Source organism: Miniopterus natalensis, chromosome 9, assembly GCF_054644295.1.
Source record: "Miniopterus natalensis isolate mMinNat1 chromosome 9, mMinNat1.hap1, whole genome shotgun sequence".
Taxonomy (NCBI): Eukaryota; Metazoa; Chordata; class Mammalia; order Chiroptera; family Miniopteridae; genus Miniopterus; species Miniopterus natalensis.
The window spans coordinates 7078646-7102603 of NC_142089.1; the positions used below are offsets into that span (position 1 = coordinate 7078646).

General features: G+C 51.8%; 1 protein-coding gene across 1 annotated transcript; it reads left to right on the forward strand.

Moving 5' to 3' along the window:
• Nucleotides 1–1902: 1902 nt before the first annotated feature.
• Nucleotides 1903–15953, forward strand: ERRFI1 (ERBB receptor feedback inhibitor 1). Its single transcript, XM_087820134.1, has 4 exons — nt 1903–1991; nt 11873–12049; nt 12156–12232; nt 13299–15953. The coding sequence occupies exons 2-4, from the start codon at nt 11928–11930 to the stop codon at nt 14468–14470; spliced, it is 1371 nt and encodes a 456-aa protein (XP_087676260.1). The 5' UTR covers nt 1903–1991; nt 11873–11927; the 3' UTR covers nt 14471–15953.
• Nucleotides 15954–23958: the final 8005 nt, after the last annotated feature.

Consider the following 23958-nt stretch of genomic DNA (forward strand, 5'->3'; position numbering starts at 1 on the left):
CGCGAGGCCATCCCCACTCGCCGGTCACGTCCCGCTGTCAGGCCCGCGGCTGCAACGCCAGCGCCAGCCGGGCTCCAGGGCCACCCAAGAGGTCGGCCGGCGGCCCCTGGCCTCTGCTGTCCCCGAGAGGACCGTTCCGGAGGTTTGTTCTAGTTAAAGCTGGAGGGTTTCTGTCTTGTTTGCTTTTTTTCTCACTTTAGTGACTCTTGGTTTGTTATCATTTGTGTTATTTATCTTACGGTTAAACTGTAAGCCTCGGTTGCATCACCGGCGCCCCGAGAAACCTCCTCCCGCGGGCCCGCTGGGCTTTCGTCCCCAGGCAGCGGTGGCCGCCGGCCAGGCCGGGCGATGCTGAGGCCGGCGCGGGTCTCAGAAGGAAACTGGACACGGGGACCTCAAGGGGACACCAGGTTCGGGGTGCAGGTGCTCCTTCTGGAAGCCTGGGGGTGGCCCTGGCCGGGTCAACTGCCACCAGGTCCTGGGCTGGATTCGCAAACCTGTGGTTGGAGGGGAGGTGGGCGGGTGGACCCTCCCTCTGCCCTCCCGGGACGTGTCAGCAGTGTGGCCTCTGCGCCCTCGCGTCTCATGCTGTCCCTACGCCGCCCCACTCTGCCCTCGCTGTCCCACTCTGTCCCTTACGGTCCCACACTGCCCCTCGCTGTCCCACTCTGTCCCTTGCTCTCCACACTGCCCTTGGTGTCCCATGTGTCCCCTGCTGTCCCTCACTACCCCACTCTGTCCCACTCTGCCCCTTGCTGTCCCACTCTGTCCCTTACGGTCCCACTCTGTCCTCTGTCCCTTGCTGTCCCACTCTGTCCCTTACAGTCCTTCTCTGTCCCTTGCTGTCCCACTCTGTCCCTTGCTGTCCCACTCTGTCCCTTGCTGTCCCACTCTGTCCCTTACGGTCCCACTCTGTCCCTTACGGTCCCACTCTGTCCTCTGTCCCTTACGGTCCCACTCTGTCCTCTGTCCCTTACGGTCCCACTCTGTCCTCTGTCCCTAGCTGTCCCACTCTGTCCCTAGCTGTCCCACTCTGTCCCTTACGGTCCTTCTCTGTCCCCTGCTGTCCCACTCTGTCCCCTGCTGTCCCACTCTGTCCCTAGCTGTCCCACTCTGTCCCTTGCTGTCCCACTCTGTCCCTTACGGTCCCACTCTGTCCTCTGTCCCTAGCTGTCCCACTCTGTCCCCTGCTGTCCCACTCTGTCCCCTGCTGTCCCACTCTGTCCCTTGCTGTCCCACTCTGTCCCTTACGGTCCCACTCTGTCCTCTGTCCCTAGCTGTCCCACTCTGTCCCCTGCTGTCCCACTCTGTCCCTTACGGTCCTTCTCTGTCCCCTGCTGTCCCACTCTGTCCCTTGCTCTCCACACTGTCCTCGTTGTCCCAGGTGTCCCCGGCTGTCCCTCGCTACCCCACTCTGTGCCATGCCTGGCCCTCGCCGTCCCCCCCACGCCACGGCCCGCGGGCACCGTGCTGACCGCGGCGGACGCGGGAAAACACGCAAAAACCGTCCCCGCGGCTGGAAACGCCGGGAAACCACGCGCGAGGCGCGGCGCCCCCTGGGGGTGAGGGGGGACCGCGGCCGGCTGCCCGCCCGCCGCTGGGGAAAGGCCGGCAGAAGGCGGCCCCGCGCTCGGCCCCGGCCGCGGCCCCGGGCGCCTCCCGCGGGAGACAAAGGCGGGCTCCCCGCGGGGCGCGAGACGCCAGGGGACGCCCGCGCGCGCCCCGGCCGCCGGCATCGCCCCTTTAAGGGGCCGGCGGCCCGGATTGGCTGCCCGGGGGCAGGGGCGGGGCCTGACGTCACGGCCCGCTCACTGGAGCTTATAAAGGCGGGCGGCCGCGGCCCGGCGACGGCGGCCGAGTGCGAGCGGGGAGCGCGAGCCGGGAGCGAGCGGCTGGCGCCTGCGCGGTGTCCGGCCCCCGAGCCGCGGCGCTGAGCCAGCCGGGACGGACATGCGCGGGAGGGCGCCGTGGGGCAGCCGCGGCTCCGCGGGGTAAGGGGCCTGCGGGCTGGGGGCGGGGAGGGCGGCGCCGCGCCCCCGCCGCTAGGGGCCGCGGGCGGCTCGGGGCGCTGGGCGGGTCCCCGGGCGCGGAGAGGGTCGCGGGGCGCGGAGTCTCCCCGGGACGGACCGACGGGCTGACGGACGGACGGAGGGAGGGAGGGAGCGAGGGAGGAAGGGGTCGGCCCGGGCGGCGCGGCCGGGCCTGGGGGTGCCCCTCGCCTCGCCGGCCGCGCACCGGGCACCCGGACGCGCCTCGGCCCCGAGACGGCTGCGGGGGGCGCGGGAGCGGCGCGCGGGGCTGTGCGCGCGCCCCTGCCCACAATGGGGCTGCGGCTCCGGGGCGCCCCGCGCCCGCCCGCCCGCCCTGGAGCCCCGCGCGGCGGCCGGCGCCCGTTCGTCCCGCAGCCCCGCGCCCTCCGCGCCGGGGGACGCGCCCGCCCGAGCCCCGCGCCGCCCGGGAGGAAGCGGGCGGCCGGCGCCCCGCGCAGCGCGAGCGCCCATTGGGCACCTCCCGGTACGTGTGTGTTTGCATCGCGGCCGCGGTGCGGGCCGACGGCTCCGCTCCCGTGATTGGTGCCGTCCGGGTGCTCGCTGAGTCTTTATTAGGGTTTCGTCATTGCTTGAAAGAAACCAGTCTCTGAGCTGATAAAAAATATGAATAGATTGTTAGTCATAAACTTAAGTGCAGTCAGAATAGAGACTGTAGCTTTAAAAGAGATGTGTTGGTGACTTTAGGTACACCTGCAACACAGGTAGGGCAGGACTGGTTTCCAGGCAACTGTCAGGGGTGAAGAAAGGTGAGGCTGGAACGCTTTTTTTTTCTTTGGAGGACGAGTGTTCTGCACAGTTTTGAGCTTTGACAGGTCTGCGAGGGTGCAGTGGGGATGTGTGAGTTGAGGCTGAAACACCCAAGGGTCACCATGCCTAGTCTGGCCTTTTTTTAAAACTGCTTTTCTTTCTTTTTTTTGTTTGCATGTCTTGTAATTATACAGTTTTTAAGTGACGTTGTCTTTAAACACATCAAAGACCAGCTAGGCACCCATTTCAGGAAATGACCAGATTTTGGTAAGACCAAAAGAAAAGTTGGTTTCATGTTAACATGCTGACTCTGACTGTTAGCAGTATGTTAACGACCAAGCTGTTTTTTGGAGAGAAATACATTCAGGCTTTACGTGGACTTCAGCACGCAGTCATTCCCTTCCCTTCACACGAGTTTGTCCTCCGCTGTGCTCCGGGGGCTACTTGCTAATAGGTCACAGAGGTCTTGAACTAACAATTTCTAACCAGGCACATACTAGATTGTAAACTCCTTAAGGGCAGTAACTCTGCCTTGTACAGCTTCTGTCTTACGCACCCTTGCACATAGTTAATGGTTGATAAATAACTGCACGAGAGCACATTTTAGATTTTAAAGCTCAGCAGGATTGGATCAGTCACTGATAAGGGTCGCAAAGCAAAATCTGTTGTTTAATGACTGTTAGGAAATGCCCCAATTATTCATATTTTGATAGTAGGTAAAATTACTGTTTCAATTAATTGTTTTTCCTACTTTCAGCTCACAAAAGCTACTGGTCACTCTTTTCTATGAGATTTAATAATTATACTGTAGACTTTGAGTTTTTGTGTGAAAATAACTCTTAACTGCCGCTTCTCAGAAGCTGAACCAGATAATCCTTCCTTCCTACCAATACCGATGGTAGCTTTTAAAAGCAAGTTGCTAAATTACAGGTACAATCGAACATGCTTGAAACTGACCTGAATGTCTACATACCATCAGGTTGCTTTAGAAAGGTGAGCAGAGGAGGGAGGAGGTGGTGCCAGGGTAATTCCAGGAATTTGAATGTCATGGGCTCCCTCTACCAGAGAAACAACTCTGCTCTCAATCTAAATAAATTTGAATGCGTCCATCATCAGGACGGGCTCCTGTAGCATCCTTTAGAGCTGGTGTTTGACCACGCTTTATAGAAGCTAGTGAATAACTCCCTAGATAAACAGAATGCTGTTGTGGCATCCTGGCATTGTTCGCACAGTATAAACACAGGCTTTGTCACAATAGATAAAACGGGAGTTTCGGGGTTCTGAATGTAAGTTTAATAGTGAAGTTAGTTTTCAGGTGGGAAAGTTAGTGTCGGCTTCCAACTTCAGAGGGGAAACAATAGATTCTGTGAGTTGGAGTCACTGTTAATTTAATCCAGTTCCTTATACCATATAATTGGGCAGCATTACTAAAAGGCCAATCTTCAGGGCCTCAGTGAATATATTTTTAAAATAGGGGGCTCTGGCTCCATGGACTATGCCTTTTCAACTCCAGACTTTCGATTCAACAAAATGTTAGTTTAACAGCGGAAACAGTAGGAAGGTAAGGATTAGAAAGCAGTGCCCAGCAGCTCTTATTAAAGGCCCCCGGAATGGGAAACTGCACTAGTGAGACTGTCTAAGTACTGCTGCTCCCGCGCATGGAATGCCCGTCTAACTCTCCCCATGGCCGCCTCTTTTCCATCCTCTGGATTTTATTTAGAAAGTCCCCTGCGAGGGGCCTTCCCTAACCACCTGCATGAGTGGTTCTCCTGCCTCCTTGCAAGCGCCCACAGTCTGAAAGTGCTGCTTTTCCTGTTGTCTCTCTCACTAGTTTGATTTTTTTTAAAAAATATGTTTTTATTGATTTCAGAGGGAGGAAGGGAGAGGGAGAGAGAGCTACAAACATCAGTGATGAGGGGGAATCATCGATCAGCTGCCTCCTGCACGCCCCCTACTGGGGATCAAGCCCGCAACCCAGACACATGCCCGGACCGGGAATCGATCCGTGACCTCGTGGTTTGTGGGCTGTTGCTCAGCCACTGAGCCACACCAGCTGGGCCCTAGTATGATCCTTCATCAGGCGGCAGCCACATCCCTTTCACCTGGCATAGTATCTAGTCCAGAATAAGCATTTGATAACTATTTGTGAAAGTAAGTAATTCTTGCCGTCTAAGAATCCGTGAGCTAAGCACTATGAGTTGAGTTACTGTTTTTATATCTGCAGCCGACTAACGCTTAGGTCTTGAGCATTTCACATAGCTGTCCTTTGCATCAGTTTCCCCATTTATAAACAAGAATGTTGGAGGGGAAAGGTGGTCACCAAAATGAAGCTCCTGTGGAAAGGAGAGGCAGGGAGAGTGCAGCGAGGAAACGCTGGCTTCCAGGGCAGAGGCGCCAACAGGAAGCGGTCACTTCATTTCCTCGTCTGTGAAATGGAGACTATAATCCCTGCCTCTTCTTACAGGGATGTTGTGGGGATCAAGTGAGATAATGTGTTAGAAAGTGCTTTGTGATTTGTCGAGTGCTTTACAAATACAAGATACTCTATTATTAAATGCCCATAGCAAGTGCCCAGTGGACGCTCTAACCACTGAGCAAACTGGCCGAGGCAACCCACCCTTTTCAGAGGATAAATAGGCAGGAGAATTTGAGGGGAGATGAAGTACAACCGGAACTTGCGTAGACTAAGGGTTACCCAAGAAAAACTAGCACGAAGCCGGAAATTCCTGAAAAGTCTTGTGTGAGCCACCCTTTCGCCTGAGCATTGTAGTGGGCCAGATCTCACCGGGCTTAGGTGCCCAAGGGGTTTGCAGAGGGGACGCGCTGGGCAGAGGTTTGACACCAGGCGCTCTGGCTTTAGTCTTGGCCCCACCACTCGCCAGACCCTCCCCAGACATGACCCTGACCAAGTCAGTCGCTGAACTAGGCCTCCAGTTCCTGTGAGGGTAGTCACAGGAGCCCATCTGCTACGATTCTTGAGGATTAAAGAAGTTAGTATATGTAAAGCACTTAGAACAATGCCCGCCAGGTAAGTGTCCGCCTCAGTGTTCACTGTAACAATCTAGGGCTACCCATTGGGTGGCTTAAATGCTCATAAGAAAATTCGAAGTTGTAAAGATTTGCTTCCCATCATTAGACCACTGTGCTTGTCATTAAGTTAGCGTTCACGTATCTCTTACAGTTAGGAATCTATTATGTGTATGTGTATGTCTAAAAGGATTAATATTTTTCCATCCTGTGCGTGTGTTGCCACTGATGCTGGTGCTCTGTAGGAAAAGGGCAGGACAAAAGGACAGGCCTGTGCAGTTGTGTAGGAGACCAAGGGGTCAGAAGGCGATTGGCGACCGTGGCAGTGGAACGAATAGGTTTTTTATTAGCTGGCCATTTCTTAATACTAAGCAAGAAAATATTCCGAATTATTCAAGAAATTATGTCACTTAGCTTTGATTCTGACAGTCCAAGGATAAATTATTTCCATGGTTGCCTCAGTTTTTACCCTGTACAAATGGGCCATTATGTCCCAGGCACATTGAGGAGGGATGGCCGTCCGCACCAAATCCAACTATCTTTACCGAAACCATCAAGTTTAGCTTGACTTCATGCAAGAGTATTTTAATTACATTTTATTGACACAATACAACTATTTTAAAGTCACCTACGCTTTTAATGTGAAGGCTGTTTACGGTAGGGTGCAACAAAGGAAATTTTCCTAACTTGCGGGCCCCTCCTTCCCTTCCCCAAGTCCTAGCCTATTAAAAACCCGGGAAAAACCCTGACTTGGGGCCTTTGATTTCGAAGTCTTTTGCTTTTAGTAAATACTGTCATAAACACTGAATATGTAGATGGATACCAAATGAGTGAGTTTTCTCATGTCATTAATAAAAATCACAATTCTATAGAAAGCTCAACTGAACATTCAGTGTCACATGGCTTCAGACACAAATCTTTTGTTTTTACTTTAGAGATTTTTAAAATGCAGAAAACATGCAGGTGTTGGTTTATTTGGGGAGGGTCTAAAATCATGGGATTTGTCATGTTCCTAAATCAGTTTTGTTTTTTACACATTTTGCCTCTAAATATAGTTCCCTTCTATCTCCCTGGGTATGGGAATAGTTATGTATGTAATTGTTAAATGCAGCTGAAAAGACCATTTATCACCCTGAACAAACAGAAATCAGGTTCTAAAACCAGATTTGAAAGAAGGAAATTACATCACACTTTTAAATAAGGAAGCACTGGGCAGAACTGGATGAGTCGAGTGACAAAAATGTGCCCCTCCTCCTCTTGTGGGTTGCTTCTCAGATTTATTAATGAGATCTGGTGGCCAGGTAAGCAGATCTAGGTTATTGTCTTAAGGTAGCCTGGTTTTTTCAAACAGTTTCAAAGAGACTGTCCTCAAGGTAAAGTTCACCTTAATAAAGGATGTGTAAAGACAGTGCTTACTGGTGTAGCTTTTCTGTTTTGTTTCTTTAACAGCGAAAACACAGTAGGTGTGTTACAGTCCAGAAGCGATAACATATGAGAGAAGGGGAAATTCAGAGTTTCCGGAAAGCACTCCCCTGATTGTCTTCAGTAAATATACAGTAACAGAAACCAATTTAGCTTATATTTTTACCCGGTCTTCAAACTGTCCACTTTGGATTTTGGAAAGAATTTAATGAGAATTGCCTGCTATATCCTGAACATATCCCTTACAATCCTGTTTTTTCCCTTAGTATATGTGAATCTTTCATATAATTACTTTAAAAAAGAGAGAGAGATTTTCTCTCAGTGTCCACTTAGTGACTATTTATTAGAAATGAATGGTGCCAGGATCTCCGGGGGAAACAGGCCCTGTGCTAGAAGGTTTGGAGGATGGGAAGGGAGTGGGGCCCAGCACAGAACAGGCTCTGCTCACACCCTCGGGGAGCAGGTGGGCTAAGAGCTGGCCCTAGGGGAGCAGCTCCACCAGATGTGGGGGAGAGGCTGGTAGGCTGGAGCCCCGTGTGGAGGCCTTTGTGCGGCCTGAGGCGCGCAGTCGGAAGGTGTGCGGTTGGGCCGGGGCTCGGGAACGCTGATCCAGGGCTGAAGCGCGGGTGGGCCGGCATTTCGGACCCGAGCCGAGGGGTGCCAGTGCGCGGGCGGAGGTGGGCTTGGGACCGCATAGGCCCGGACCACGGAGCTGGGGAACTGAACTAGATGGGCTGTGACTCAGGCTAAGAATGGTGCCTCTAGGAAAGTGCCATCCTCCCAGACCAGCGATTTTCAACCTTTTTCATCTCACCACACATGTAAACGAATTACTAAAACTCTGCGGCACGCCAAAAAATATATTCTATATTTCCCGATCTGACCAAAGGAAAAAAAGGAATAACTTTGATTCACTCACACTGGACGGCTATTGTTGTGCTGGCTGTTGTCATTTTTTTTACAATCTCAGGGAAAAGAGGTCAGTGCCCCTGACTAAATAGTCAGGTATTGCATGTTTTAAAAATTCTTGTGGCTCACTGGGTGAAAATCGCTGTCTTAGACCCTGAACTGGTTTGGGACGGTGGGTGGGGTGTGAAGTGACAGGAGTTCGGTTTGTAGAGCTGGGGACACCAGAGGACCACCCAAGTGCAGAGATAGTCACCAGACAATGGGAAATGCTAAGAGGAAGCTTGAGCCAGGGCTGGAGTCAAGATTCCGGGCTGTCTGTGCCGAGTTGAAGGGTCAGAACTTGGGGTGGTGTAAGGATCTAAAAGGACCACCTCAAGAAGCATGGTTTTGCAGAGGGGGGGGGTGTCTCTTGAATGGAAAAAAAAAACCAAGTGATATTTTAACAGGAAAAAGTTCACATCTGGGGATTGGTATATATATATTTTAACAGAGAGAGAGGGAGAGAGAGAAACATCAATGGTGAGAGAGTCGTCATTGATCGACTGGGGATCGAGCCCGCAACCCGGGCATGTGCTCTGACCGGGAATCGAACTGTGATCTCCTGGATCCTAGGTCGATGCTCAACCGCTGAACCACGCTTGGACAGGCTGGGATTGGTATTTAACTGCATTTTTGACACACTTAAAAGGCTAAAGATGAGTTCAGGAATTTCAGAAAAGTTATTATGCCCAAGGTTATTTAGATCCTGATCTGTCCCACGCTGCCTGGATTAATTTAACATTGGTTTTCCTATTTCCCTTTCCTAACAATCCCATCTTGTACTTACAGGTACTAGTTTTCCCACATAGGTATATTTTTTGCTCTTGTTTTACAAATGAAGTGTAAGGCAGAGCTAGTTTTAGTTGTAAGGAAACAAAATTTGAAACACTGCAGCATTGCCTGGCCGGTGTGGCTCAGCGGTCGAGCGTCGACCTAGGATCCAGGGGATCGGGGTTCGATTCCCGGTCAGGACACATGCCCGGGTTGCGGGCTAGGCAGCCGATCAATGACTCTCTCTCGCTCTCCTTTCCTCTCTCTGAAATCAATAAAGATACGTTTTAAAACAAAACCCAAAAAACAGCATTAAATTTCCCTTGAGCAGTGGGTTTTCTTTTTAACCTGAGGCTGACCAAATTGATTGATCCACCCCCCCCACCCCCACCCCCGGGAGCATGTGGAGCGAATACTTAGCGTTTTGAGAGTGATAAAAAGCATCTCAGGTTTCATGCCCTCAGTTTACCATCTGGGACACATTTTAAAAGTTTGTTCCCAAACCTGTGGCAGGTTGCCCTCTTCGAGTCTACAGTTCGGAGTTATTTTCCAAAAGAAGAGAGCCTAAAATTACACTGCCCTCCTCGCTTCTCCCATGCAGCAAGTAGGACGTGTAGGAAGTTCCGACAGTTTCATAACCGGCCCATTCACAATTCCCCATTGAGATGTGGAGGCAGGTCACCTCTATGAATGCACAAAGGCACGATTGTGGCCAGAAGTGAGCTGGCTCAGTGAACACAATTCTTTTTAGACTAAAAAAATTTTTTTCTTAAGAAAGCTAACAAGTAGGTGATGGAAACAATGAATAAAAAAATAACTTTTTCTAGAACATATAAATAATTTTAAGGGGCCATTGAAATGTAAGTTTAGGATCGAGGCGATTTCAGCAGAGGCCACAGTTACACAATCGTTCTGTTGAAAGCTCAGATTGAGATGGCATTAGGAGGCCGCCACACAGTAATTACTAGTCCTTGCTGGCCTGCGGACAGGTGGGGGTTGGGCTGCAGGATGCCCACAGCGCGGGCTTCCCTGGCGGGACGAGAGGCCCCGCGTGCTTGCCCACCGCTGCGCACCATGTTCTTCCTGCCTGGCTCCTCGTTTTCCTGCTGCCGAAGACACTTCCCCTGTAGTCCTGCCAGTGCTTGCAGAGTGCCTGGCAATGATCCTAACAATTGGTTTTTAAACTGTTATATAGCTTTACTGAATTCAGGTAAAGAAAGGAAAACACATTTGCTTCATTTCAATGATCTAAAAACCTACCTTCAAAAAAAAAAAAAATCTCCCAAAAATTCAGATTTACTAAATGATGGGGTTTTTTTTCTGTTCTCAATCACATATCTTTGAGAGGCCAACTAAAGGGAAGTAATGCTTCACTCTTTGAAATACTATTTAAATACTGTTTTAAACCTATTTAAATGTCTGACTAGTGTGGCAAAACAGCTGACTTTGGGAAAGTAACAAGCTGAGAATCAGTGACTGGGGTGACCCATCCTCACTCTGACACTCCAACATGACTGTCTCTCCATTCCTTTTATGTGGAAAAAACAATTTTTAGCTTAAAAAACAATCTGTGCCTTATACATTTTATACATTCAGTTGAGACCGATGATAATATTAGATGGTATTGTACAAACATTCACTTACTGAGCTCCCGCAGTGTTCCAGGCAGCCGTGGTTCATGGTTGGAACATAGCCTCTTATCTGAGCTCAGTCTAGTAGGAGGTGACAGATTTGTCCCTGAAACAAAGTCCTCGACACCCCGGCTCTCAGTAGGTGTACACACTTTTGGTGAGAATGAAAGCATTGTAAATCTAGATGCCCGCATCTCAAAAGGGGTCAGTGATACACACATAGTGGGCAGGTTAGGTCCTAAACCACAGATTAGCTGAAGACAGAGCCGAGATAGATGCTGAGTAACATAGGCATTGATGCTATAATGAATAATAAAAGTAAAGTTAAAAAGAGGCTCTGGGGCCCTGGCCCATGCGGCTCAGGTGATTGGGCGTCTTCGCAGGCACCAAAAGGTCGCTGGGACAGTTCCCCAGGTTGTAGGTTAGGTCCCCAGTTGGTGTGCGTACCAGAGGCAACCGATAGATGTTTCTCTTTCTCTCCCCCTCAAATCAATAAAAACAATAGAGAGAGAGAGAGAAGGGCTCTGGGGTAACCTCTGACAAGGGAGAGGGATTCCTGAAAGTTGAGGACTTGCTAGGTTAAGGAAAACTCTACTCCTGGCGGGTAGCCCTGCCTTGCAGCTGGGCACCTCAGAGGAGAGCGTGAAGGATGTGCCTTTACGTTTGTCTCTGAAGGGGAAGGGGGAGCTGTCCCAGACTGCCACCAAAGCCAGTCATCTTGCAGAACTTGATTTTTACGGGATAATAGAAACTAGTGTCTTCCTATATTCCTTTATTCTTGAACAAGTAATCACTGGGGAATTTGTCTTCCCGGGGCCAGCCCTGAAATAGAGAATCCAAATAAATGCTGGGCAGTGGGCTAGTGAGGCGCCGCGTGTAGGCTCTGTCGTCTGGTGCAGGCGGTGGGTCCTCGTGACTGTGCCTCTGCGGTGGGGCCCCGGTCATTTCTGAAGGTCGGGCCATGGGAGCTCAGGGCCAGCGGGGCTGCTGCGCATCTGCGGCCCCGCCACGAGGTCTGCTCTCCCTGGCCACAGGTTATTTCTCACTTTGCTCAGAACATCGCAAATCTTGGATCAGGACTTAGGAAAAAAATTACTTTTACTGTCCACATTTAAGTACCCTCACGAGGAGTAAGAATGAATGCAAACATGTCAGAATTAAGCGAGTCTGCAACCAAGCTTCTCTGCTCAGCATCCCCGGGATTCTTTAGGATTAGCTATTTGTGGGTATTTCGAAACTTTCCTGTACCCTCTCATCCCTTCTTGATCCCTCCAGGGACCGAAAGCTGCTGGCTGACTGACAGAGCCCTCAGATCCTCGTGTGAGACACAATGTCAACCGCAGGAGTCGCTGCCCAGGAGATTCGAACCCCGTTGAAAACTGGGCTTCTGCACAATGGCCAGGCCATGGGGAACCTGAACACGTGCTGGGGCAGTCGCCGGGAGTTTGAAAAGTAAGTGTGAGACGTGATGCTCGGACCCGCTCAGTGAGCGAACAAAACGAGATGGACAGTGCCGTCGCTCGTTGTTTCTGACCAAGATGTCTTTGCTGTATTTCAGTAACTTTTTAAACCTTGACCCAGTAACCATGGCCTACAATCTGAAGTCGACCGCTCAGGCGCACCTGATGTCTCTTGGTATGTGTCCTGCAAATCCGGGGAGTCTGCCTGGGAGAGGAAGGTGGCAGCGGGCTGTTAGCGTGTTCTCCATTCTTACTTTTTAAATGAGGGAACAACCTGAACGACTTCCAACAATAGTCTGACCCCTGGTGGCAACAGATTCTGAAGATAACCTTGATCTTTCCAAACTATTGTCCCTGATCCCAAGTCACTGGTTCCCAACTAGATCTACTTGTGGAAGTTCAAGAATTAAGTTCTAATCCCAGCCACGATACACACCTAACTTTTAGAAACCTCAGGCAAGACCTCTCGTCTTCCTTACTAGTACTGAATGCCTGCTTTAAAGGGATAAAATAGCCCGGCAGGCGTGTCTCAGTGTTGCGCCTCAGCCCGCGCACTGGGAGGTCGCCGGTTCGGTTCCCGGTCAGGGCATATGCCGGGGTTTCGGGCTCGATCCCCACAGAGGGTGTGCAGGAGGCAGCCGATGTTTCTGTCTCTTCCTTTCCCTTCCTCTCTACCTAAAATCAATAAAAACTTTTTTTTTTTGAAGTGATAAAGGAGTATAAATGTTGATGAAAACTTAGGAGGGTGTGTGATACACCGTATAGTGCTTATTACGTGGACATTATGTTCCTTAGGTTGTTGTCGAGAGCTACTTGTCACATTGCCAGCAAGGCCGCTCACTCGCGGGGTTACGGTGCTAGCCGAGGGCCTCCTTCTCCCAGTGCCCTGCGCACCGCGTGTGGTCGCGTCTGTCCAGTGACGAGGCTGCTGTAGTGTGGTATTCATGGAAATTATAGGCTGTTCATCATCTGCAAATTTTGCACATGTCACAGAACCTGCCTGAGGTGTGTGGGTGTGTGCCGTGCACATGTCCAGGGGAGATAGAAGAGATAGTTTGTTCTTTGAACCAGATCATGTGCGTTAACAATCTCCTGGGCTCTAATTACACCTGTGGCGTGGCGCGGTGCTCTCAGCCCGTCGCTGGGGTTGAGGCGGCAGCCCTGGGAGGGCAGGCGGCGGGGCTGTGCCCACACCAGGGGGAGCCCTGCTGCCCCTTTACTAAGCTCTCTGTCCTTTCCAGGGCGCACCTCGACATCTGCTCCGACGAATGGCCACCGCTTTGCCGAGCATGGCCCTTCTAAGAAGCCCAGCCTGCCCCCTCTCATCCTTCCCCCAAGTGAAAGCTTGGGACCCCACAGTGAGGATCAGGTTGTATGTGGTCTTAAGAAACTCTCGGTGAATGGGGTGTGCGCCCCCACCCCTCCGCTCACACCCATGAAGAATGGCCCGTCCCCCCTCCCCTGCGCTGCGCTCTGCGAGCGGGGCTCCAGGCCCCTTCCCCCGCTGCCCATCTCTCTGGACGACACGGACTGTGAGGTGGAGTTCCTCACCTGCTCCGACACGGACTTCCTTTTGGAAGACCGCGCAACTCCTGAGTTCAAGTACGGCGGGCCCGGCCGGCGGAGCTTCCGCGGGTGCGGGCAGATCAACTACGCCTACTTTGAAACGCCCACGGTTTCCGTGGTGGACCTCAGCCAGGCCCCGGAGCAGAGCGCAGGCGGGCGGCACGCAGACCCTCCTCCGCCGCAGAGCCACCGAAGGCTGCGGCGGTCTCATTCGGGCCCAGCCGGGTCCTTCCACAAGCCAGCCATAAAGATACACAGCTACGTGCACAGAGCTTCTCCAAACTCCGATGAAGACAAACCCGAGGTCCCCCCCAGGGTCCCCATTCCTCCCAGGCCCTTGAAGCCAGATTACAGAAGGTGGTCGGCGGAGGTTACCTCCAGCACCTACAGCGATGAAGACAGGCCTCCCAAAGTGCCACCAAGAGAACCTTTGTCACGGAGTAACTCCCGCACGCCGAGTCCGAAAAGCCTTCCGTCTTACCTCAACGGGGTCATGCCCCCCACGCAGAGCTTTGCCCCCGACCCCAAGTATGTCAGCAGCAAAGCTCTGCAAAGGCAGAACAGCGAGGGGTCTGCCAGTAGGGTTCCCTGCATCCTGCCCATCATTGAAAATGGGAAGCAGGTCAGTTCCACACACTATTACCTCCTACCTGAGAGGCCGCCCTACCTGGACAGGTACGAAAAGTTTTTCACGGAAGCCGAAGAAGCAGACACAGGCTCACAAGTGCAGCCGTCACCTGCCGACGGCAGTGTCGTCGCAGCCGCGGAAAAGCTGGACTCAAAAGCCAAAGTGGATCCAGGTGGCCCCGTGAAGCGTAAACACTTGTCCTACGTGGTTTCTCCGTAGACTCCGGGGTCACCGTTCGGCCGAGGTTCCACGAGAGCAAATGGCTCTCGAGCAATTTCCCAGTTTGACTGAGGCTCACGGGAAAATGTTTCAGGTGCAGAAAAACTGTTGAACTCTGTAAAGAGAGAGGTTGAGAGGTGCTGTTATGCTGAGGATCCCGGGTTTCGCTCGCCTTGGAGAAAATTCTGTCCAAATCTGTGAAGACGTGAGGGCGGGGAGGGGGCCAGTCGGGGAAGCCTTCACACACGCATCCGTCCTATGCCTATATATAAACTCGGGGTGGCCCGAGTGGCAGGTTAACCGTTAGCTCCTGTCGTAGAGTGGTATGTATTCAGAATGACAGAAACTCACGCTGGACAGTGACTCCTGAGAGACTGAAAATTGGGCAAACGGGAGAGAACACAGTATTTAGATCAGAATCATAAAAAATTATTTTTGCTTAGTAAGTTTGAAGATTTCTGGCTCTTTGGTCTGTTATATTTTGTTTGATTTATTTTGCAGCCTTTTCCATGGGAACGGGGCGGGGGGGGAATGTCCTTACTGTGGCTGTACCTGCCTAGTTTAAAAACCATCCCAAGACCTAAAGACTTCCAGGCGTCACTCCCTGTTTCGCTGAGGGGAGGGCTAGCAGTTTATTCGGCAACCACATTTCCACCTGTACATGTCTCACATCTTGAAAAATGAGAAGATGATAGAGCATTTTCCTTACAATTCCGGCTTTGTTCCACCCACTAAAATGGCCCACTGTCGCACATGCCTTACAGAAACAGTGGGGCGCAGTGGACTCAGCAAACTGTTCACCCGTGTCTAGAATGTCACTTTCAAACAATAATGAAACACTTAGCTATGTGATTGAGAGTTACTGTGTGGGGATGTGTGTTTTGGGGGGTTTTTTTAGACTTAATAAACAAATACAACACAAGCTGGCCTTGTGTTGCTGGTTCCTACTCAGTATTTCCTTTTTAAGTAAAACACTCTGACCAAGAGCGCACTACGTCTTAATATCAGAGGTCACATCAGCACCGTCTGCTTTTTAAATCCCTCAGCTGGCTGCTTCCCCCTTTCCGCCGCCCCCCGCTCGCTCCCCGCGCCCGCTTCTGCGTATTTATCTCGCAGCCCGTCCGCTGGGCTCCGCCAGCCTGCGCCCCCGGCCCGCGCCGCTCCTGCTCACACCGCCGCAGCTTCGCGTATTTATGGCGCACAGCTGGGCACAGAAGAGAAGGTGCTTCCTAACAGGTGCATTACTGCAGTGCTCGCAACAGTTCACACAAGCTGTTTACAGTTCCAACTGCTGGATGATCATCTGAGCTATTTAAAGCTGATACTTTAGTCTGAACTAAATGAAGGTTAAAACATGCTTTAGAAAAATGCACTGATTTCTGCATTATGTGTACAGTATTGGACAAAGGATTTTATTCATTTTTGTTGCATTATTTTGAATATTGTCTTTTCATTTTAATAAAGTTATAATACTTATTTATGATACTGTTAACAATGTTTCTTGCCTAAACTCTCACGGCCTCAGGTGGGACACAGACCAGAGAGGGTGGCTCCACGGGGGGCTGTGCGTCCCCCAGCCCTCCAGAGGCACAGCCTGTCCCCATGGGTGTCTTAAGTGCGTGCAGTGTTTCCGCTACTTTATCAGCATCTTTTTTTTTTTTTGCCTTTTGTCCCCCCTCACTGCCTTTCTTTGTATTGTGGTGGAAACTATAAAGATAGTCATAGCCTAATTTTTAACTCATGTAGTAAGATTAGATCCACGTTTGCTTCCCTCTTACCTTCGGGATTTCCCTTGATTTTAGGAGAACGTGCATTTTCCTATTTCCGGCCCGTGGCAGTTCCTGCTGCCATGCTAATGCCACGTAACTAGAACTCTGCCCATGGCACCATTTGCCAGCTCAGTCCTCAACCAGCACACTGAGCAAAGTGCTCTCTAAAGCATTCTCATTGCTCAGCCGCGTCCTGCCAGCTGCCACTGGTGCACTGCTGAGTTCTCTCCTAGAGCCAGGTACTATCTAGGAACTGAGTACTGGCCTAAAGTCAGGAAATGGTGGGCTCCAGTCTTAACCCCTCCCATCCCACGGGCAGGATTCCCTTAGCTTCTCTGAGCCTCACATTCCCATCAACGTGGGACCATGCCAGAGCAGGACACAATACCCTGCAAACCCAAGGGATTTGTCATTAGGGACTTGAATGGCAGAAAGCAGAAGCTACGGTCAAGGGGACCCATGAAAGTCAACTCCAGGTTTGGGTATTACATTTAAGTCTTCCCAGGCTGCAATAATCAGTATACATTCCCTATCTTATTTTTGTTAAATTCCACATGCTAATGGCAGTTTAATCTTGTTTATAGGTTATTTCTCTCTAGGTCTCAAGTGATGTCTTCACTATGTTATGAAAAGAATTATCTTTAAGAGGATGTTTCTTCATTGCGAGGGGCCCTGTTGAGGTCCACTGAGCCTTCCAGAGTGTTTCCTAGTTGGAGAAAAGAGAACTACGTCTGTCTACTGATTCAAGAATCAAAATAATGTTAATTTTATTTTAGTTCTTAAGTTCACATAATTTATACTTTTTGAGTATATGGAGACTTTCTTAAAAATAAGTTCCTAGCATGATTATTACATGGTTTTGGTTTTTTTTACTTTTTGAAATAATTTATAGACTCCTAAGAAGCTTCAAAAATAGTACAGAGAGGTCCCCTGTACCCACTCCCCAGACTCCCCCAATAGCATCTTACATAATTACAGTCCATTATCAAAACCAAGTCATTGACAGTCACAATATATACAGAAATAGTTACCATCAAAATGGACTTTGGTCCTACTTTTTAATGTACAAATTAACATTGGCATTCTGTTAGGCATTTTGTGCAAAGCTAATAAAGCTTTCAAAATACGTTGCCACGTAACTACTTGCAGGATACGGTGATGGTAACTGAGAAGATAAACTGATGGTAACTTTGATCTGCCAAGATTTTCTGCAGGATTAATTTGCATTCTCTCGAGTAAAGAGGACTTCCAACTGCGGGTTCGTGAGCAGTGCTTCCTTTAAAGGCCTTCGGGCACACACAGCCTGGAGGTTTCCCATCGTAAATGTGTCAGCTCATCAGGAAGCCAACCGAGTTTCTCAACCAGGACTAGAGCTTGAGGTATCCTTGTCGTTAGGAAAGTAAGTTGGGCTCAAACTAAGACACTCAGCAATGTGTTTTCTTTGTAGACTGGATGACTGACCTATGTTCTGGCCCTTTCCTTCCACATGAGACTCACAACTTTTTTTTTTTTTTAATATGTCTTTATTGATTTCAGAGGGAGGAAGGGAGAGGGAGAGAGAAACATCAGTGATGAGAGAGTCGCTGGTCGGCTGCCTCCTGCACGCCCCCGACTGGGGATCGAGCCCGCAACCCGGGCATGTGCCCTGACCGGGAATCGAACCCTGATCTCCTGGGTCCTAGGTGGATGCTCAGCCACTGAGGCACGCCGGCCGGGCGAGAATCACAACTTTTAAGAGAAGTCCTGGGGATTTATTTGGAGAAAGGTGAGAGAGGCGAGAACAGGGTAGAAGACTGAAATGTGTCCAAACTTGGCTACGTCCCCTTTCGCTCCTTGTCGCTAAGTGAACGAGTGAGACGTGTCTAATGCAGTTGGAGGGCGTGAATTTTCATGCTTCCTCTGCAAGCATCAAACTTTAAGGTACTTCTGCCTAAGCCGCTGAGAATCACTCTGGAAGCGTGTTTAAACAGGCCCAGCTCTGCTTCATGTTATCAGAGCTCAGCGGCCAACATACTTGGCGGGGATGTACTTCTGTCCCCGAGGAAACCCTGCCACCCTGTAACAGCCCCGTTGCTCCTCAGGGTCCGCGCGGCCTGGCAGGGGAGCAGATGGGGTTCGGGGACGGGAGGAGGCTTGGGGACAGCGGGGAAGTACGAGTGTTGACCTGCCTGGCCACGGGGCTGAGGCCTGCCTCCCCCGGCATCGGCGCTGGGTCTGCCGTTCCAGAAAACCGCCAGAAGCCCCAAGCAAGTCAGCCTGCAGCAAGCTCACTACCACAGCATCCACGGGGCCGCCTAAAGCTGCAGCTGCTCCGCTCCCTAAGAAGGCCAGGGGAGGGCCCAGTCCGTGGGAGAGAGCGTGCGTGTGTGAGTGCGCGAGTGGTGTCGCCTTGGCGCTGCGTCCTCGCGGACAAAGGCACCACCTTCATTCCTTAGAAATAACTTGGATCCCCGTCAAACATCTTAATCACACGCCTGGCGCGTATGTCACCGGCCGCGGGCGGGCCCGGCGGGCGCCCCGGGCTGCGCGCCCCGCTTGCGTAAAGCTCAGGAGCGTCTCCCTGGCCCGGGGCGCCGCGCAGGAAGCTGCGTCCCGCGTGTGCCAAGCCCCGGCTGTCCCGGTGTCCTCGCAAGAGCCAGTGCCCTCCCGCGCGGTTTTCTAGTGAGTCATCGATGGATGGCCCCGGCGGAGCAGCAGCTGCCAGGCCCCGGGCCAGGCTCGCCAACGCCGCGGAGGGCACCGCGCACCCACAGCGGCCCAGACGCGTGATAAGACTTGTCGGCGCATCGGCCCGGCCGGGAGCCTCTAATTACACGTCTGGGGCCTGCCGGGGCCCAGGTGCCCGGCTCACATGCTCCAGAACTGTGAAGGCAGCTGGGGCTCGGTTCTCACTGCCCGCGCCGGGGAGGCGGCGCCCAGCCGTGCGTCACGGCCACACACACGGTAATAACCACATTCCAGAGGCAGCAGGAGTCCACTGGGCCCGGCCGGGCTTTCTCCTCGAGGCGCTGACACACTTCTCTCTTCCCATCCACGTTCCAAACCCTACCTTTTTGGAGTTTTCATCTCCACTTTCCAAAAGCTGCTCTGAACTCAGGAGCGCAGAGGGCGTCCCTGCCCGGCCCCTCGGCGGCGTTAGTGTGCCAAAGTGAAACGCGCCCTGTTGGTTCCCCCCGGCCGCCGCCCTGGTTTCCTGCACACAGTGTCACTTCGGCCAGCGAGGTACCTGGCGTGATGGGACTCGGGTGGACTTAAACTTGCTCCCAGGTGTCTAATTATTAACAGCCACCAGTTATCAAGAACTTGCCGTTTGCCACGGAAAGAAATACTGTCTGGTGATGTCATCGGAACCAAGCGGCCTCGGTCAAAGGAAAGGACGCTCGGTACAGAGCCCAGGGAGAAAGTCACTGTCACTGGGACCAAACCCGAGGTGGGGACGTGCCGGCCAGAGGCTGGCGGAGGAGAGCGGCCTGTGGGAGTGCCGGCACCAGCTGCCGATCCTGTCGGTAATCAGCTGTGTAGGAGGACTGAGGACGCAGCCAGAAGCCTGTTGTTGTTGTTGTTTTTGAAGCTGCCCATTTCTTTTTCCCGTCCAAGCTGAGTGGATGCTGAATCAGTTCAGTTGTTCCCTTGGCAAGAACCCACACGCGTTAGCCCGCCACGCGCCATCTGGTCACCGACAGGACCTCGTAAAGAAACTGGTTTATCGTACTGAAACGCCCGTTCAAAGTGTTTTCCTCTAAAACCCGCAGCGTCGGTCTGTAGACAACTTCTATCCAGGAAATATTTTCTTAAATTGTATTCTTAAGGATCCTGAGCATTCGCTAATCCCAAAAGACAGTTTTCTGGATACAGAGCTGTCTCTGAACAGCCTGATGGGCCAAAAGAGGTGTTACCATCCACCGGGCATGCATTATAATTCCGTCCTTGCTTAATCTCCACCCAAATGCCCATTTCCATCTATACAAACTCATATTATTCTTTCTGAATCATACATAAACGCCACGCCCTGAGTTGCACATAAAACTGCCATATTATTTACACATCAGTGTCTACCGACACTCGTGGCGGCTGCCTTAGGAGAAGCCCGTTTATATTTTCTGGGAATTGTCCTCTCGCTTCTCTGTACCCGGGTCCGGGCAGGAACGTCCCTGAGAGGTTTTCTTCTAGCACTCGCTAATGTTGAGAGTGTGTTTCCAGCTCCTCCTCTGGCCGCCAGTCCTCACGGCGGCGGGCCCTTTCCCCGTAGCCCTGAACCTCAGCCAGGACGAGCTGCACTTTCCAGAGCTGGGCGGACCCCCGTTCCATGGCTCACAGCCAGCAACGCGACTGAGGGGCTACGGAGAGCCCAGCCTTACGAAGCCTCATGCACGCGGCCTCCTGCCTCCCTGCTGAGCATCTCCTGAAAGCTCCTGAAATTCGGAGTAAGTCAACAGGTAAAAACCAAAAATTAATATGGGCACACTGGACCATCTCAGGAATTCATGAGAGGTACAGAGCAGACAGGCGTGGCCTGGTGGAGAAACAGCATCAAAGGAAAAAGCTAAAATATTCATGGAGATGGCTTCTGCGAAAGGCGTTCCAAGGGTTCTGAGAAAGCCCTGCGTTTATGGAAATGGAGCAGGAGGGAGCCCGGGGCGGCAGTCAGGGTGGCTACCCGGAGAACCACTTTTCGAGGCTCAGCTTCTCCCCCACCCCACCCCCTGCCTGTGCTAAGCCGGAGTCTGTGCCCACAGGCCACAGCACTGGTGGCAGAGACTCAACAAGGCCCCCGGGGGCAAGAAATCTCTAGGTGAGGTGGAGGGCCCTCCGCACCCAGAGCACCCATCCCGGCTGCACCCTGTCCAGAAGCAAGGTCCTTCCTCTGCCAACCTCTTGGGGATTTTGAAACACAAATATGAGCATAAAATTTAAAATCGCAAAACATTTGGGGAAAATAAATAGCAAGAAAAGCACAAAACTCAATAAATAAAGAGACCAGCACCCACGCAAACATTTCACGGTTGAAGTGATCCTCAGACCTGGGTGGGGAGGGAGGTCAGCTGGTTACAGCATCGTCCCGATCGCCAAGGTCGCAGGTTCAGTCCCCGGTCAGGGCACGAACAAAACCCGACCAATGAAAGCATCAGTAAGTGGAACCACAAATCGATCTTTCCCTCTCTCCCTCTCTCTTATTCTCTCTCTAAATCAATCAATTTAAAAAAATTAAAGTAATTCTCAGAGACTAGACAGAATATTTCATCCACGAGGCAAACACAGGCTATTACGAAAAAAGCCAAAGGATAGTAAATGTGAAGGAAAGTTAAAAGGAACTTAGAACCTGACAAGACAGAACTGGAGAGTCAAAGAAATAATTAAAACATAGTAGAAGAAAACTGTCCAGGTCTGAAGAGAGGTATCTAGGTCTCCATGTGGAAAGGACCCTCTGATGCCAAATGAATCACTTGAAAATAAGACAGCCCCACGCACATTTGCCAAAACTCCAGACTACCACGGATACTGAAAAAAATAAGTACAAAAAAAGCTTCCCAAGGGGTAACAAGCAGAAAGCTACCTTACAGAGGAGTAAGAATCACACGGACCGCAGACACACGGCGCAGGGAAGGAAAATAGAGCGATGCCACCGAGGTTCTAAGAAAAGACGGATTGGAACCCGGCCAAACGAGCATTCGGGCGAAAGGTCAGGATAAAATATTTGGGGCGTGCGAACCTCAGAATGTCTGTCCCTCTCAGATCTGCTCCCCGAGTTTCCCAAGGACGGCAACCCAGGGGGACAGAACAGAGGAGCGCGATTCCTCAGACGGCCGCGGGCAGCAGAGCAGCCGTCAGCAGCTTCGACGCCGGTTCCGTGACGGTTTATGCAAAATTAACAAATCAGTGACGATAGGGGGCTAAGGTCCCAGGCCGTCCAGGGAGGCGGCGAGCGGGGAAGGGGAGCACGCGAAGGCTGTCGTCGTTTGGGGGCCGGGTATGCGTGGATGCTGTTAAGTGAACGTTAAAGATTCAGGGTAAGTTCCACGTCAGGTGGTGGCGTAGAAACGTGGATCGGATGGACCATCCCGTCTACGGCCGTGCTCAGCTGGGGACAACCGAGAAGCGCGTGAACGGCCCACAGAGCAGCCAGCCCCGCGGGGAAGGGAAGCGAGCGGGTGGAGATGCGCGTAACCCGCTTCCCTCAAGCACCTCCCCCCTCCCCCTGGCTCCTAAGAAACGAGTTGGGACAGGGAGCGGCCCTGTCGTTGGGCTGCAAGGACAAAGCTGCGTTTCAGGCCCTGGCGAGGGGGCCCTAAAGCCTGCGTACAAGTGCCCCTAAAATCCTGGGCTGAATCCTCAGCTGTGCATGCACAGGTCACACCTCCACGGGGCCCGGTGGAAAGTGACCATCGGAAAGACAAAACACGCAGGGATCTCAGCAGCTGCTCAGCTGCGGGCACAGAGTTTGGAATTCAAGTCCAGCCACGTTAGAGACGCTTGGTAAACCTCTTGGGCTTTTTAAAAATATATGTGTTTTTATTGATTTCGGAGAGAGAGGAAGGGAGAGAGAGGAACATTGGTGAATGAGAGGCATTGGTCGGTTGCCTCCCACACCCACCCCGACCGGGGATCAAACCCACACCCTGGGCATGTGCCCTGACCGGGAATCAAACTGGTGATCTTTCCGTTCGTGGGATGACGCCCAACCAACCACACCAGCCTGGGCAACCTCCTGGGCTTTTTACTAACACCCCGGAAGGGGGCGGGTTTGGGGAGTAAGGGCCACATCCCAGATTGAGGGCAAAACTGAAATAAACCTGCCCTAACAAGGCCTGGAGCCAAGCTGCCGCAGGGCCGTGGCTATCTGCTGGGAACTGAACTGCCTTCTAGAACAAAACTCATCACTTTTCAGAGGAAGATGGGAAAAACCAGTGAACTGCAGCACGCCATCCAGAACTCAAGCGTCTGACCAAAGTCTCCAAGGCACGCAAAGCAGCAGGAGTGTGTGCCCACAACCAGAGGGAAAAGCAGTCAGTAGAAGCAGAGTCACAGATGCTGGAATCAGCACACGCCTAAAATTATTATAAATACGTTAAAGATTTTACAGGTAAAGAGGGCTATAAAGAAGGACAGGAGACGGCCCGGCCGGGCGTGGCTCAGCGGTTGAGCATCGACCTAGGATCCAGGCGATCAGGGTTCGATTCCCGATCGGGGCACACGCCCGGGTTGTGGGCTCGATCAATGACTCTCTCATCATTGATGCTTCTCTCCCTCTCCTTTCCTCTTTCTGAAATCAATAAAAGATATATTTTAAAAAAACAAGAATGACAGGAGAGGAAATTTTAAAAATATATTTTTTTGAGAGAGAGGAAGGGAGAGGGGGAAATGTTGATTGGCTGCCTCCTGTACGCACCTCAACCTGGGATCTAACCACAACCTGGGCATGTGCCCTGACTGGGAATCAAACCTGCAACCTTTTGGTGTGCGGGACGATGCTCCAACCAACCAAGCCACTGGCCAGGGCTTTTTTAATGTATTTTAAAATGCTATTCTAAGAAGGTGTCCAAGGCCTCCCTAGGGGTCCGTGACGCAAATGGTTAAGAACCTGTCACTACTACAGTGAAACACGAGTGGTGCACAACCCGGTATCCACCCTGGAGAAGCCACAGGAGCCACATGGGCGTCAAGAGGTATGTGCCAAACACTGGAAAAGACCTGAATGTTGCCAGCAGGGCAGTGGAGAAG